The 15,791-nt window shown below is 50.7% G+C and overlaps 7 protein-coding genes across 7 annotated transcripts; 5 read left to right on the top strand and 2 right to left on the bottom strand.

Moving 5' to 3' along the window:
• Positions 1–533: 533 nt before the first annotated feature.
• On the top strand, positions 534–770 carry TRV_07360 (uncharacterized protein; the record flags this gene model as incomplete). The annotated part of the gene is made up of 1 exon (XM_003018624.1): positions 534–770. A coding segment is annotated over one exon (237 nt), but the record flags the coding sequence as incomplete, so codon positions are not given.
• A 227-nt stretch (positions 771–997) lies between these two features.
• TRV_07359 (uncharacterized protein) lies at positions 998–3,454 on the bottom strand (the record flags this gene model as incomplete). Its single annotated transcript, XM_003018623.1, has 2 exons — positions 998–2,690; positions 2,760–3,454. 2 exons carry the CDS (start codon positions 3,452–3,454, stop codon positions 998–1,000), a joined length of 2,388 nt encoding a protein of 795 aa, XP_003018669.1.
• Positions 3,455–3,938: 484 nt separating this feature from the next.
• Positions 3,939–4,611, top strand: TRV_07358 (uncharacterized protein; the record flags this gene model as incomplete). Its single annotated transcript, XM_003018622.1, has 4 exons — positions 3,939–4,008; positions 4,179–4,214; positions 4,248–4,348; positions 4,423–4,611. The coding sequence occupies 4 exons, from the start codon at positions 3,939–3,941 to the stop codon at positions 4,609–4,611; spliced, it is 396 nt and encodes a 131-aa protein (XP_003018668.1).
• Positions 4,612–5,164: 553 nt separating this feature from the next.
• On the top strand, positions 5,165–5,407 carry TRV_07357 (uncharacterized protein; the record flags this gene model as incomplete). The annotated part of the gene is made up of 1 exon (XM_003018621.1): positions 5,165–5,407. The coding sequence occupies one exon, from the start codon at positions 5,165–5,167 to the stop codon at positions 5,405–5,407; it is 243 nt and encodes an 80-aa protein (XP_003018667.1).
• Positions 5,408–9,868: 4,461 nt separating this feature from the next.
• On the bottom strand, positions 9,869–11,065 carry TRV_07356 (RNA binding protein Rnp24, putative; the record flags this gene model as incomplete). Its single annotated transcript, XM_003018620.1, has 1 exon — positions 9,869–11,065. The coding sequence occupies one exon, from the start codon at positions 11,063–11,065 to the stop codon at positions 9,869–9,871; it is 1,197 nt and encodes a 398-aa protein (XP_003018666.1).
• Positions 11,066–11,393: 328 nt separating this feature from the next.
• Positions 11,394–12,668, top strand: TRV_07355 (uncharacterized protein; the record flags this gene model as incomplete). Its single annotated transcript, XM_003018619.1, has 3 exons — positions 11,394–11,527; positions 11,560–11,718; positions 11,780–12,668. 3 exons carry the CDS (start codon positions 11,394–11,396, stop codon positions 12,666–12,668), a joined length of 1,182 nt encoding a protein of 393 aa, XP_003018665.1.
• A 670-nt stretch (positions 12,669–13,338) lies between these two features.
• Positions 13,339–15,372, top strand: TRV_07354 (uncharacterized protein; the record flags this gene model as incomplete). The annotated part of the gene is made up of 7 exons (XM_003018618.1): positions 13,339–13,808; positions 13,871–14,022; positions 14,072–14,206; positions 14,261–14,373; positions 14,423–14,903; positions 14,962–15,172; positions 15,237–15,372. 7 exons carry the CDS (start codon positions 13,339–13,341, stop codon positions 15,370–15,372), a joined length of 1,698 nt encoding a protein of 565 aa, XP_003018664.1.
• Between the last annotated feature and the right edge of the window lie 419 nt (positions 15,373–15,791).

The raw sequence follows: 15,791 nt of genomic DNA, 5'->3' as shown, positions 1-15,791 counted from the left end.
CCTAGTAAGACTATAAGAAAGGCGAGAGGTTGACGGGATGACGCTGACGGGATGACGGCAGTTTGCATCATGTCAGAGGAAGTTAAGACTGGCGGTGGGCTCGGTCGATGGCCATAAGGGCGTTGGTTTAAGGCATTTTTGGCGGCGGCGGCGGCGGCGGCGGCGGTGGTGGCCGTGCTATAGTTATATAGGTTGTTGGTGGTACTCCGTACTGTGCATACTGTGCATACTTTGTGTAGAGCATGATAGCAAAGTTGGAGACGACTCCGTAGAGCAAGCATGTTGTGGCAGACAACAACATAGCGTTATGTAGACATACAGCCATAGATAAGACTAATACAGTGCAAGAAGAGGTAGAGTAAGGATACACGCTCAAAAGGACGAGAGACACGACGGATGACAGACGACAGACGACGACAGGATACGGTGGATATCAGAGGAAAAGAGGGAGCATATGTGAGTGCGTGCAGAAAGAGATAAGACCACCAGCTAGTGCCAGTAGCCGGTGCGAGTTAAAATAAGGTATCGAGAAGACGCGAAGACGCAAAGACGAGAACGAGACCAGAGCCATTCGCCTGCATGCTGAGCATTCCGAGAGAGAGAGAGAGAGAGAGAGAGAAATAGAGAAGAGAGAGATAGAAGAGAAAGAGAAAGAGAAAGAGAAAAAAGAGAAAAAGAATAAAAAAGATAAAAAAGATAAAAAACGAACCAGGGATGAGATGATGACTAATAAAGACAGACCGAGCCAAAAGAGGGAAAGAGCAAGCTAGAGAAAGGAAAGAACGCTAAGATGCAGGAGAAGGAAGGAGCAAAGGACAGAGAAAGATCTACGTAAGAGGCAAGAGAGATAGCAAACACAAGGCAAACAAGGCAAACAAGGCAAACAAGGCAAACAGGACAAACAGAGTAAACAATAACGCCATTAAGCCAAGAAGAAGCAAACGAGAGATGATAAAAAAGTATAAGGTGGGAGAAGAGAGAAGAGAGAAGAGACGCATCACTGGTAGTAGACGGGGCCGTTTTGGACGTGCGGAGGGTGAGGATAGTAGTAGGTCGTCGCGCCGGGGGGAGTCATCATGCCGCCCATGCCGAGGACGCCGCCGGCCGGTGGGACAGCTGCCGCAGTGGTCGTGCCCGAGCTGGAGCCCGGAGCAGAGACCTGAGAGGCATCGTAGTAGTACACTGTCCCGTTGGACTCGTGGGCTACGGTTCCCGGGCCGGTGCCAGGACCAGCGCCGCCGGGAGTATAAGGGTACTCTGTTCCGGTGGCCGGAGGGACAGCAGCAGCAGCATACTGGTTGTGGTGCGGGTGAGTGTGGTGAGGAGGGTGTTGTTGTTGTGGTTGATGTTGTTGTTGGTGGTGGTGGTGGTAAGGCTGGCCGTAGTAAGCTGGCTGCTGTCCCGGTCCCGGCTGCTGGTACGTCACTGGCTGGAAGGGAGCCGCATGGATGGCTCGCTCGGGGATCTGGGACAGCGGAGTGGCTGAGGTCGGCGGAGGATGGGACAGGTGTCTCTGGTGCTGATACATCGGCATCGGCATTGGCATGGGCATGGGGACAGCCATGGGGACGGCCATGGCCATTGGCATGTTCATCTCCGGTGTCGGCGCATAACCGTTCATAGACATTGGCTGAGACGGCTGCTGAGGTACCTGGTGGTGGAATGGCTGGTCCCCTGCCTGTTGCTGCTGCTGTTGCTGACTAAACTGATAAGCAGCGGCCGATGCAGCGGGAGACTCGATATCCGCCACCGAGACTGTCTTCTGTGGACGGGGCTGGTGCATTGGAATGGCCGGGTGCGGCCGGTTCTCCCGGTAGGTCGGGTTCTGCGGCGCAAAGTAAGGACCCGTGGTCGAAGGAGGCACAGATGTCGGTGGTGGTGGTGGCGGCTGTTGCTGTTGCTGTTGTTGCTGCTGCTGTTGCTGTTGTTGCAATTGTGCCGGCTGCTGAACCGGCGTGACCTGGGGAGGAAGGCGGACTACCGGCCTCGAGTCTGGTGGAACAACAGGGCGGGCCATGGTCATGGTCGATCCCAGCGGCGGAGTGGCGCCATTGACGCTCATGTCCCGCCCCATTGACGAGCGCCGAGACATGCTCATGCTCAGGCTGACGCTGGGAGTATGAGTCGGTGCATGGCTGTAGGCACTGCCGGAGTAGACACTGGCCCGTCGGCTAGAGTAAAATCCGCCGCCGCCACTTCCTCCGCCCCGACCTCGGCCGCGGTACGAAGCTTGTTGGTTGGGCCGGAGAGCCCGGGGGATAAAGATAAATGACCGTTCCGTCGAAGGGAATATGTACCGAGGAGCCTGGCCCGGGAGGGAGATGCGGACGGGCTTGTCACGACGCAGCGGAGGGCGGTGCTGCGGAAGGCGGGTATGCTGTCTTTTGGGGACGGCGGAGAAGGGTATCGGGGCTTCCATGCCCGGAAGAAAGACGATAACGGGGACATTGCCGATGAGTATAGTGGTAGAGAAGGATCGGTTTTGTGGAGAGGTGCGAGGAGCCGTAGGTACAGGTTTAGGCTGGTAGCTGGTATTGACATTGTTGTTGTTGGTTGTAGTAGTGCTACCGGCAGCGGTAGTAGTAGCGGTGGTAGCAGCTGAGGTACCCTGAGGCGGTCGACTCGGTTGGTTGACAATATCATGTAGATCATGACGCCAGGGAGCATGTGTAATGTCTGGCTGGGGTTTCCTACATGTTTGCCAGTCAGTACGTCATCATCAAACGCAAAGCAAAAAAAGTACAAAGCACAAAACTCACCGTGAAACGTTGCTGTCGACGATAAGGCCGTGAGGCTTGCTCTTTATCTGCTTGGGCCGTCCACTGCCATTCCCACTGCCAGACCGGTTGTCGTGGAGGAAGAAACCACCTCGCGTAGGCACAAACGAAGGGTCGTTCCTCTTCTGGAAGTATTCGTCCTGCTCTCTTCGTTTCCTCTCGGCCAAGGACTCCCTCTGACCACCACTGCTAGGCCGAGAAGCAGTAGTCGTAGCAGCTGTCTCCTCCTCCTCGTCGTCGTCAAATGTCATTAGATCCCCAATCTCCTGCACCGGCTTCGGTGCCGTCTCTGTGCTTCCGTTCGCCATGCTATCCGTCTCCGAAGTCCGCGCATTGAACAGGCTGTTCCTTTCGCCACCCTCACCATCACCACTGCCTTCTTCTCTGCCTCTTCTTGTTCCACCACCACCACCACCTTGCCCTCGAGGCGTCGTTGTCGAGGTCGAGAACGACTTCTTGGGCCTGAGAGACAGCCTTCCGCCGTCTAGAAGAGACCTCTCACCGCCCTCTGTCTCCGTGATCTCGCTGCATCCGTCGTCCTCGTCGTGGGACTGGGAGCTGACCGTGCCTTCGCTGAGCGAGTCGTCGTCCACTGTACCTGGGAACCCGTCTTCCTCGCCCTCGTCATCGACCGTCCTTCGGCTCGCACCGATCCTGCGGCGATGATGTGGTGCCATCTATACACTAGAGAGTCAGTCTCTACCGTAGACACACTTGTGTGTAGACACACTGCAGTGGTAAGTGGTAAAAAAAAAAGGTAAAAAGGCCGCAAAGTAAAGAAGAAAAAAGCAGGTGGGTGTCAAGACAGGCAGCAGAGTAGCACAGGCATCAACCAGGTACATATATGCCAGCTGCAGGGCCGAGCTCTCCAGTCACTGCCCATTATTGACAGCACCTTGTTGTCCTTCGGTGACTCGACTGTCTGCCTGCCTGCCTGCTCTCGGTCTTTGGGCTTGCTGGCATCACTCTGGGCCTATCCCCGGCGGGGCGAACCAGATGGCGAAAAAATACTAACCACCCCAACTCGAGCAGCACCAAAACAACGCTGAATACAGGGCCAGGACGCACGGGGAGCAGACGTACCTGAGTCAATCTGATCGCTCGTATGCGGCAGAAGCGTGGAACACAGCAGGCAGCGAGTGTCTGCAGTCCAGCATCGGGATGGATTTCCAGCAGAATGTTCGACGGGAGGACGAGAAGCGGTGGACTATTTTTTTTCCCGTGCCCGTTGGTTGACTAGAGGGGACTAGACAAGCTAGGGACGTTGGAGTTGAGACTAGCAGGGATCCTCCTGCAGGCGAGCCATGCAGAGCCACCGCAGCGAAGCAAAGAAGGCGAGAGAAGGTCAAAGATGCGCTGACGTTGAGTTGACGTCGCGATGAGTTGAGGTTGAGGTTAAAGATGAAGTCGAGGATGAAGTCGAAGATGATGAAGTCGGTGAGAAGAAGAGCTGAGTGTTATTCTGCTTAGTCAGCTGGATAGACAGACGTCGACATCACCGTGAGATAAGAAGAGAAGAAGAGAAGAAGAAGAAGAAGATGATGATAGAGATGAAGAGAGATGATGACATTGTATACCCTGATACCCTGATACCCTGATACCCTGATAGCCAGATAGCTAGGGATTATGACTTCTATACCCATAGACAGTCGAAGAGACAGCAGGGAGTCCTCTCTGCCTGCTCTCTGTACTTCTGCTTCTACTGCTTCTGTCTGACTTCGCTCTTGCTGCTGGCTTCTCGCTGGCTTCTTCACTCCAGCTGGACTTTCTCTCTTCTCTTCGCCTTCTCCTCCTATTCTCTTCAATGTTTACTGTCGACTGTTTACTATCATAACATCCATTCTGGCGGACAAAGTAACTAACTAGTTATTACGACCATCCTCATCTCGTCTCCTTGGCCTCGACAACCTCAGAAAAACCCTGGGACTTATTCTGGGCTTCCTTGCTCAGGACAAAGGACCAGAGTCAGTACACCCGTCTTGCTCTTCCTCTACTAATGACCTGTTTCTAACGCTGTCTACAGTCCATTGAAGGTTCCAGCCGGGTCTTGAGAGAAGACGCTGCATACCCACGGCTGACTGCTGAATATTTTCTCTACTGCTACTATCAATCAAGCAGTTTCCTCATAGGATTGAAACTGCATAAATATTACAGGAGAAATTGAGAATGTAAGTGAATGTGACTTGTTATATATTAATACTTGCTAAGCTATTAGGTTATAGGAGGAAGAAGAGACACAACGTTAAAAGCTAGCTCAAGGATAGTCGAACAGATAATCCAACTGTTTGAAGAGAATACCCGAACAAAAGAGTTTATCCGGTTAAGGTATTAGCTACATTATGAGTAAGAGCCAATCTTGGGATTAGAAACTTGCTGATCCAAATGGCATGAAAGTTGCTATAAACTGTCTGACTTGGCTGCTTGCATGGAAAAGAAAATATACCGGCCAACTGGATAGCAGCAACAGCGCCATCAACATGGCGTGCTGCAAACGAATAACGGCAGCACAAGTAGCAATAGCAACACCAGCCATAGCAACAGCAACAATAGCAACATGGTGTGCTGCAAACAAACGACAGCAGAACCAACAACAGCATGGACAGCAGCATGACTGGGCGTTGACTGGCTGATGGATCTTTGAGGGTCTTTGTACACGTATAAATGCACCTACGGGACCTCGCAGGCGGTCTGGTCTAACCGGTCTCTCTCGGGTTACTTGCAGGGTACATACCATGCATGTATGCATGTTCCCGTGGCCGTTTGCTTTGGGCGTTTTGGAAACCAAAGTGAATCATGCATGTACCTAGTTGGTCCAGTGAGACAGTTGAATCCCAGTCACTGCGGTGTCCCTTCACTCAAGGTCTCCAAAGTCTATATATTCTCCCTCCTCCTCCTCTCTTCCCTCTTCATCTTCATCTTCTTTTCTAGCTTCCTTTCTATATCCATACCATAACTATGCCTCTGGCTCATATTACCTAGAGCCAAGGCTCCCCCCTCTGATAGCGGAGATATGTCCATTCTCCCGGTACAAAGGGGGTGGACGACTGGCGGGTAAGTGGAATAACTCACAGAAAGGACATCGTCCAGCAGCCATGCAACTGACGAGATGCCGACAAAAAGAAGACCCCAATCGCCCCCGACGCTCTGGGGTGACCCGGCGGCTGTGGCCTAGGAAAGACAGTCCAGGCCCTTGGCTTAAGTTACCAATCCGCGAAAAGAATCCGAGATACCCTCAAACCAACGCTGGTTGTCATCGACTCCACAGTCTTGGGGGTATGGACAACGGAAGTCCGCAAGTACTTCCCAGATATAAACGTCTATATATACCACTCGTCCAAGCTGTCTTGAACTACTCGGATTCAAGGTGGGAACGTGTCGGCGAGAGAGGACGTGACACCAATGATCATGTCCATAAAATCACTGCTGGGATGTGGACCGACGAAGATGCCAGCGAATTCAACACCGACCGGACCCCCATTCCGTGTTCCTAAAGTTGATCCATAAATCAACATGGCCCACCATTCAAGTTTGACTATATTCCCATCGTCATCCCATCAACACCCGCTGAATCTTCACGCTTTCGATGAGGTTACTTGGGTATATCAATGTGTGGCGGGGACGAGTCAAGCTCTCGCTATCCTCCAGTACAGAAGTAGGAAGAGACTCTGTAATCGAGCCCCCTCGAAGGATCCCTCCTGTATAGGATGCCTAATTGAATCGCTAGACAAAGGTCGCTTGCTCCGTCAAAAGATGCGACAACAAGGTGGGATCCAAAAGCTCCAAGAGTTGAAGCCCGCCTTGTTGAATGTCTTTCTTACTAAACGACGAAATTTTGTCTCTGATATACTCTCCGCTTGCTGAGAAGACGTTCTTCAGTGTTGGAAGAATAGCATTCATCGACTAGTTTAGCTCTTTTAGCTAACTATACTAGATTCGTTATTGACCGGCTGCGATAATGCCTCGAGTGATACGACACATGAGGCTGAGAGCTTGCCAATGAAAGACCTCGATATCAAGGTTCCGGATGAAGTGGCCTAGTTTATTGATGTGGACGAGTATGCAATTACTATGGATAAGGATTCTGAGAATAACGACAGTAATGCCATTGGATGGTGGTAAGTTTCTAAAGCAGCTGTCTAATGGATTTAACTAAAGTTACTAATAACCAATTCTATAATAGTTTTCAGAATCTACTTGAAAAAAACAATTTATGCTCTCACTTTAGTCTCGATATGTACTACAGGGCAAGGTACGACTTGGTTTGACACTCCGACAAGAGCGCAGAAATGATAGTTATACTGGCCGGTTTCCTTTACAGAGGGCCTCGGAAAGGGGGAACGGGCATTCTGTGGAGGAGAACGAACAATGAATTGTAGCCGAGGTGGCTTACGACATGGGATTAGGCAATACGATGATATGCCTACTCCGATGCATAATACACCGTTGTCTGGCAATGGCTGCACTTACACTACTGATCAATCGATGGCACTTTTCGTTGACTGCCATCAAATAGAAAATAGAGCTCGCTGCTCGAATTGCAGCTAAGGACTTGTGCTGATTTTCGACCTCTGTACGGAGGTGGCGGAGATGCTGCGAAATGCGGGAAGCTTTTGAATCAATGCTCTCGACAGACCGGGCGTTCAAGGCCTGAATGAGAAGCTGTACATTGACTAGGTCATCACCCGTTTTCAAACCGACATCCCTGGCTTCAGTATCCTTGTCGTCCAAGGAAGCAATGTTCACCATCTGTTCAATGAAAGCCTTGTTCTCAGAGGTGATGAAGGTCGATGGGGGATTGATGCTCTGAAGCTGAATCACCAGGATAGGGATGGGCTAGAGTACCGGACGTCAGACAAACTACGAGTGTTAAAAATCTTCCCACTCAACAACCCCATCTCGCCTTGTCTACAGTGCACCTTAGCCCTGGCAGAATTAAAGAATATGAGTGTCTGCAGGCTTGTTCAGCTGCATCCGGTCTGGGGACCCTATGTTTGGGATCTTGTAGGTTTCTCCCTTTCCTCCCAGTTTCGCTACGTTGACTAAACATTTCGAGATAGGGCAAATAATTAAATCAACTGAGGAAGTGTTACTTGCTAATTGATATGCATCTAATGCACCTAGATCTCTGGGTTGTAAGTTACAGCTGATTGAAAGCCAATACCTATCTATATACGCTTTTACCTGACAAGCCTGCAGGCCCTTCCAAGATTGCTACATTTAATCATACCACACTATACGATGCACTTGGCCAGAACTGCTCTATGGTCCTAGGTGTCTACGGACGCAGCCTTAGGACAAGTTCCATCATTAGAAGGCGAGACAATGCCAATCCTGCTAAAGCCTTGGTGGTCAGGTACTTATCCTCCTGTTTAAAGATATGGCATACGTTCTCAATTCTGCTATACCCCGGATTTCACTAGCCATACGGTGGAAGAACAGCCACTTGCAAGATTCCGCAAATAAGGGAGCTCAGAATGGTCTCTGAGAGAGAGCGAGTTACAGGGAACCCAGAAGTTATCCTTCTCGTGGCGGACGTCGCACCAAACGCAATAAACCCCCAATGTAAACTACTATAGCGCTTTCAAATAACTGCCCTTACTGCCTCCAATTTGCTGGCTCGCCTCTTTGGCTCAGCAGTTTGATAACTGGTTCTCCAACCCGAGCCACAATAATGAGAAAGCACAGGACGAAGATATCGAGAAAGGCTCTGGCTCTGCCGGCCGTCTAGTTCGAGGCGACATCACGGATCTGGGGTAGCCTCGGAAAGGGAGGAGATAAATGGGGAGGTTAATGGAATAAAGATATTATCCTGCCTGGCATTACAAGCTATACTGGGCCAAACCACTGGTCCAAAAAGGGAAGACCCCCTAATCGGCCACAGAGAGAGTCGTTATATCATCGACATACATGAAAGGTCGATTCTCAGCTGCATTCCATCGGATTTTCGTTGACAAAGGCCATATCAGGATACACAGGGAGCGAGCCCTGGCTGGATATCGTTCTGAGACCAGGCCATGCACGGGAACTTATCTCGTACCCTTATTACACCAAATAATTACGCCAAACCGGGGGACTCGACAGCCTTTAGGCATATCGATATTAACACCTGAGAATACCTTCTTCTGCACTGCTTCGACAGCAAGTAAATAGTCACTGCGGAGCTTCAAGCCAGAAATGGTCATCGTTGAAGAAGCATCTCAGTTGACAGAATCGACGCGCTTAAATGGCATAAGCAAATATTATGCGTCGTTGAGAACGGTCTTTCCCAGCGAGGATGTTTGCCAGCTCCCTTCTATACCATGATGTTATGCCATGGGTCTATTTAAGAAGCAAACTCACCTACAGCTTAATCCTTGAACTTGATATCATGTCCAATTCCATGAGAACAAGAGAAGAAAGTACCTTGAGTCTTTAAGCCACACAGTACCATTGCCTAAGAATCCTGATGACCGAGAACGCCCGTTATTCGCCCTTGGGACCCGTTGGGTTGGCCGGGTTGAAGGCACCTTAGAAGTCTGGGTGCAGGCCAGGAGGGCAGAGAAACACTAGGGGAGGAAGCAAGTAAGTTCGAGTCCATTTCTCCCCGCTTGATTATGGAAAGCCGTTAAAAGCAGTGATAACTAACTGCAACTAACTACGTTGAACGTGACAGACAGCCAGTTAACCCTATATCAAGCACATTCAAACCTCAATTGACGTTAAAACGTGGCAACGCACGTTACATTGGGAGCATGCCATCTTTTTGTTTCAACCAAAGGTCCTCAAGATGGCTTCGTTTGGGGTCGAGATAATTTCCTCTCGGACCAAGCAAATTTTCCGAGTCTCCCTATTCAAGAGCACACAGGGTTCAATTAAACAGTCAACTTGTGGACTCGGAAAGACCATTCAGGCACTCGGATTGGTATACCTTTCAGCTGGCACAAGTCGTCTCTCTACCCGGAAGGTCACGAAAGAGCTCCGACTTTTCACTGCTAACCCCTTATCATTTCTACTGCTTGCGCCTGTCCACCAAGATCAATGGTCAACATTTAAAAAAGTAACGGGAATTGGTATCGTTGACTGATAATGCATCTATGTAGTCTAGTACTCAATCAATCGAATGTCACCTTGGTCCCCTTTGCCTCCACTATAGCTCCAGACAGTTTCTGTACAGTTTCCGTAGAGTACTGGCCGTAAGACTTGATAGGCTTCTTGCTCTTCTGCTTGAGATTGACACTTCCCTGCGTAGCCTCACTCGCAGGCCTATTATTAGAGCCAGCCTCTTCTTTCGTCTCCGTCTTCTCCTTGCCAAACCGCTTCTTGTACCGTGTCGTTGAGTCCTCTGCAAACTCCATGCGTAGGTTACGGCCCTGAAGCCGGTTCACCCATACTTTCTTCATACGCCGCTTCTTGGGCTTCTTCTTCGTACCCGCGCCGTTTGCTCCCTCAGCTCCATCTTCTTCTTCCTCTTCCTCTTCCACTTCTTCTTCTGCTTCCTCTATTTCATCGTCTGGATCAGGTATTTTGACAAACCCGCGTACAGCAGCTTGGCTGGACTGGGTAGACTCGAATTCCACCCACGCATAGCCCTTGCATTTCCCAGAGTCTTCAAACGTGGCGACGTGTATGTTCGATATGCTTCCACAGGGGCTGAAGTGCTCTTCTAGGTGTTCCTTGGTGGTGTCAAAGGACAGGTTGCCCACGAATATCTTGGTTGATGGTGGATTTCCTCCGGCCGTCTTCAAGTCGTCTCCGTCAGCTTCCTTCACCACCCGGCCGTCGAAGTTGGTAGCATCCTTGATCAACACTCTTCGACCACCAACGAGCTCCTCACTCAGCGCTATGGCCCGCTCGACAATCTCCTGACTCGTGAAGTCGACGTATGCGAACCCCTTGTTCTGCTTGACGCCCTTCCGCTTTGTCCCGCTGTCCGGTATGTGGACGCGAGTGATCTGGCTGTCGAGGATCCCGCTCTTGCTCGTCAGAAACGTCCGCAGCGTCTCCCTTGTGGCCGTGAAGGGCAGGTTTCCAATCCACACCCCGAATCCAGTCCTCTGCTTCTTGTTGCTGTCGTTCTTCTCTGGTTTCTGCGTCTCGTTGCCCTTTTCTGTGCCTTCACTGACTGCCGGCACTGTCGTTCCACTCGAGCTCGACTTTATCTTCGCCTTCTTTTCCTTCCGCAGGGCTTTCTTCGAGGCCGGCTCCGGTGCGTTCAGGTCGATCTCGAGCGGTGGCTCGTCAGGCACATGCTTGCGCTTCCGCGACGGTTGTGGAGACGGTGTCCGCGAACTGGAGCTGCTATCTGACATCTCTCTCTCAATGGGTATCTATTTCTCTTCTATATCCCTATTCAATGGCTGAGACCAGCACTCTCGAAGCTGTCAAAGCGAACGAACAGAAGATAAAAAAAAAGAATCTAAAAAAAAAATCCGGAGATGCAAAAGAAACAAAAAGCTTGTGCGGGAAGCTTGACGGGCGAAAAGGAAGAAAAAAGCGGAAGAAATCTCGACGACGCGAAAAACCAGGAAGAAACAGACGGAGAAGACGAAACGTAGCAGAAGAACGACGACGACGACGACGACGAGAGAGAGGACTTGCTGCTGCTGCTGAAGACGACCTTGCGACGAGTTGATAAGCATGTCGAACGATACAGAGTCCCTTGACATGGCCGAGACGCAGAGCATGCCCGACGCGGAGCCTGTTGCTGCTGCTGCTGCTGCTGCTGCTGCCCCGGCGTCGCCAGCCGTCACTCGGTCCTTCAAGTCCTTCAAGTAAGGCTGCTCCTTGTTGAGAGAAGGCATAGAAAAGTCATAGACTGGATGATACTGACCGTTGACTCCTCCAGGCGCAAGTACGGCAAGCAGAAGATCAAGTTCGAGGCTGTGATGAAGGACAGCACGGCGCTGGCCCGCGAGGAGATGCGCATCCACGACCTCTCGAAGCGTCTGAGAGAGCAGAACGAGTGCGTCGAGATCCCATTATTATTCTTGATATTCGACTGCTTTGATGCTGACTGTTGATAGCCAACTGCTCGAACTGCTCCTCGAACTCAACAATACGGTGCACATCCCCCGATCTCTACGGTATGATCTCAACAAGGAGGAGGACTCGCAGCTACACACGACCATGTCCGACCAGCCAGACTCCATCCCCATCGTCGAGTGCGACGCCCAGACAGCCCGCGCAAAGCTCAATGAGGCCAAGCAAAAGCTTCTGGCCGGTGAGATGACCGCAGACGAGTGCAAGGAACTCGAGCTGTCCATGCTGAAAAGCAACACCTTTGCGCCAACCGCGAGCATCACTTCGCTGCTGAAGAACGTGCCGCATACCACCCCGTCCTCCGACGATGCTGCTGCCCAGGACAACGATCTCGAGGCTTCTCTCGGTTTCATCCATCCCGAGGACGACGTGGACTATCTCATCCCCAGCGAACCTCGACGCATAGACCTTACGAATGCCCGCTCAACCAGCAAGCATCTCCCCGTAGCAGACAGGGAGAAAGCACTGCTCATCCGCAACCCGTCGTCAGTCTACAACTGGCTACGCAAGAATAAGCCCCAGGTCTTCGCTCATGACCCGGAGGCACCCCCGGCCGGCACCAGCTCTGCCAACGCAGCCGGCGGTGGCTCCGCTCAGTCTGAGAAGCCTGCCGCGGCATCACGGCCGAGCTCTACTCGCTCCAAACGGGCTTCGGCGCAGGCACCCAAGGAGGAAGAGGTGTACGATGAAGACGGCGTGTTGGTTGACGTCGTCGAGCCCACTGCCAACGCCGGGAGCGGAGGCAGCAGGGCCAAGCGGAAGCGAGAGGAAGACGGCGTGTATCATCCCAAGGGCGGGAACCGAGGGAGGAAAAAGAGAGACGATAAACGAGCCAAAAGACCGTCCACGGCGTCCACTGCGGCCGCATCATAGCAAGTCTACTACCATTAACTATCTATACACGGCTACGAAGATATTTCATTTGTTTGTATTACTACTGGTACCGACTACTAATCATCTACTTACTGTATGTACTTGATGGGCATCCGTCCTTGTGTTATTATCATCATTAGGGAGTCTTTATCCATAGCAATGCCATCAATATCTGCACCATATACGGAGTACCTCCACAGAACCAACTATTATAAGCATAAAGAGTCCAATTCATCATCCCATCTCCATCTTCATTAGTTATGAAGAGTAAAATCGTCGTATTCCCCTGAGTTGCTCGTGTTGTTTCCACCAGGCTCAGCCACGCCGATCTCCCCTTTAGGCAAATCTGCGTATCTTCGACTCTTCGTTTCTTCTTCTCGAGCCTCAACCTTTCAACGAACTGACCAGTCAACGAGACTCGGGAACTTGGCCAGACCCGACTTGATCCATGTCACGCTCGATGGCGCAGAGAGAAAAGCCTCCCATGAACGATGAATTGCTTAACTGGGAGATTCGCCGTGTTCTGCGTCCTGTATATACTATGGCGAATAGTATATATACCTCTACTTCTTCCCTCCCGTCTATCCTCCATAGACAGGACATCAATTCATTTCTCATCCATCTACTGCATTTAACAAGTCAATCCTTAACTATAATACTCTAATCAATCATGAAAATCCCCAGCCAGCAAGTCCTGCTGGCTCTCCCGCTGCTCGCCTCACCGGCTCAAAGCTACCCCGGGAAACACCCCAGATGCTCTGCCGGGGACGCATGCTGGCCCAAGGAGCATGTCTGGCAGGACTTCAATTCAACCATCTCAGGCCGTCTGATACGCACTTTCCCGGCAGCTGCTGTGTGCCATACAGCCCAGTACGATGCCGCTGCGTGCTCTGTGGCAAAGGAGCGCTGGACGGATAGCTTCTGGCGGACAAACCTGACGGGTGCATACTCTGCTATCCTATGGGAGCTTGGTGAAAAGGGACAGTGTTTCATCAACACGCCCAAAGAGGATAGATGTGACCAGGGCATTGTGCCGTATTACTCTGTCTCTGCCAGCGGTGTAAAGGATATTGAGAAGGCAGTCAAGTTTGCGGATAAGCATGATCTTTACCTTGTTGTGAAGAATACCGGTCATGACCAGTGAGACTTCCCTATCATTACATTACTATTTAACAGATAGCAGCTAACAATCTGTTTCAAAGCCTTGGTCGGTCAAGTGGCAGCGGTGCATTTTCCATCTGGACTCACAATCTCAAGGGCAAAGAGTGGCATAAGTCGTTCAAGCCAAAGGGTGCTCCATCCAATGTTAGCGGTATTCCGGCTGTTACACTTCAGGCAGGAGAGCAGTTGCTCGGTATGTTGAACTAATCTTTTTATTTAACATTGCTAATTAAGATTGATAGATGTCTACAAGGCTGCGGCAGCTGAAGGGGTTACGTTCGCTGGTGGTTCTGCACAAACTGTGGGAGCTGCTGGTGGCTTCATGACCGGCGGAGGAGTCAGTCCCTTTTCTCATTTCTATGGACTTGCTGTCGACAGTAAGTGCGTCCAGCATCAATTGGAAAATTGCAGTTAACTCACAAAGAAACTAGATGTACTCGAGGTCAATCTTGTTACTGCTCAGGGCAAAGCAAAGACTATCAATCAGTACACTGATCCCGACTATTTCTATGCCCTCCGCGGTGGTGGCGGTAGTGCTTGGGGTGTAAGTTCTCCTTAAATTCATGCTGTAGACCAATTCTAACTTCTCCTAGGTGATTACCTCTGTGACCTACAAGACACACCCAAAGCCAACTCATATCAGAGTTGGAATCGCCCAGCTCAATATCACCACCGAAGATTCCCGCCGGGTAGTCATCGAAAAGACCCTCCAGGCTCTCCCCGACATCACTGAAGCCGGATGGGTAGGATATGGCGTTTATGCCACCGAGAAGTCCAACCCAACAGCCTTCCAAGTCATCTTCCTTCAGCCCAATGCAACCATGGAAAACTTCAACAAGACTTTCGAACCAATGAACGAGATTGCAACCTTACCAGGTGTCACAGGCGGGGCTGTATCCTACGTGTTCCCGGATTTCCTGGAATACTCCAAGAATTTCCTTCGCGATCCCAACATCGCTACCAACGTCATTGATGCCTCGAGGTTGGTAAGCCGCCAAGTTCTCACGGAGCGTGCTAGTGACCTTGTCGATCTCATGTTTGAATATCCTACCACCGGTCCTGGGTTCAACTCAAGTAAGTTTCCATCTATTACCAGGGGAAAAATTTGGATGCTAATATGTCCTTGATATAGTTGTCAAAGTCAACTCCGATGAGCGAGATAACACCGCAGTTCACTCTTCGTTCAAGAACAGCCGAGCACTTATCAGCTTCAGCGTTGACTGGGCGGATAACGCTTCTGAAAAGGAAAAGAAGGCAGCCAAGAAGACCTCCGCCGAAGTCTCTAAGAGGCTCGCTGAAATTGTTGGAAAGGAGACTGGAACCTACCTCAACGAGGCAAGCCCGTATGTCACATGCCCCCTTTTAAAGATGTCCCAAGCTTGGCTATACATACTGACCGCATTATAGATACGAGCCCGACTGGCAAAACGCCTTCTGGGGAGACAAATACGCCCGTCTTCTCTCCATCAAACGGCGAATTGACCCAAAGAACCTCTTTGTATGCAATCGTTGTGTGGGAACGGACATTATCTTGGAGCCTTGAACTTTCCTTGCCTTGAAATTTAACCGTTGTAACTACTTGCTTGTATATAGAAACACGCTTCATTGCATCTGCATTAGTTCTATACATAATACAATCCAGTTTGTCTCGATGCATCTCTAAACCACTGAGCCGTAACTCAACCCTAACTAGTTAACCAAATACTTCCAGGGATTATTCATGTACGTCATCCGCACATAGCTCTAAAGAACTGCGATCCTGAGCCGTGAAGGATGAGACATGCGGGGTTATAAACCTGGCCAGCACGGAGTAGATTCTCTGAATTTCATTCCTCGCTACAAACTGATAACCCCCCGAGCACTTCAAATACTTTGATAACTAGGGCTTCATAACTGCATAAAAGGTGCACGAGCGGTAAATAATGGCATCTTCTAACCCAAAGACCACGGGCTCATGTCTCT

The sequence above is a fragment of the Trichophyton verrucosum genome, assembly GCF_000151505.1.
Source record: "Trichophyton verrucosum HKI 0517 chromosome Unknown contig00997_1.f1.exp, whole genome shotgun sequence".
NCBI classification, from domain to species: Eukaryota; Fungi; Ascomycota; class Eurotiomycetes; order Onygenales; family Arthrodermataceae; genus Trichophyton; species Trichophyton verrucosum.
The sequence above is the reverse complement of the archived record's forward strand: the minus strand, read 5'-3'. Positions and strand labels throughout refer to the sequence as shown.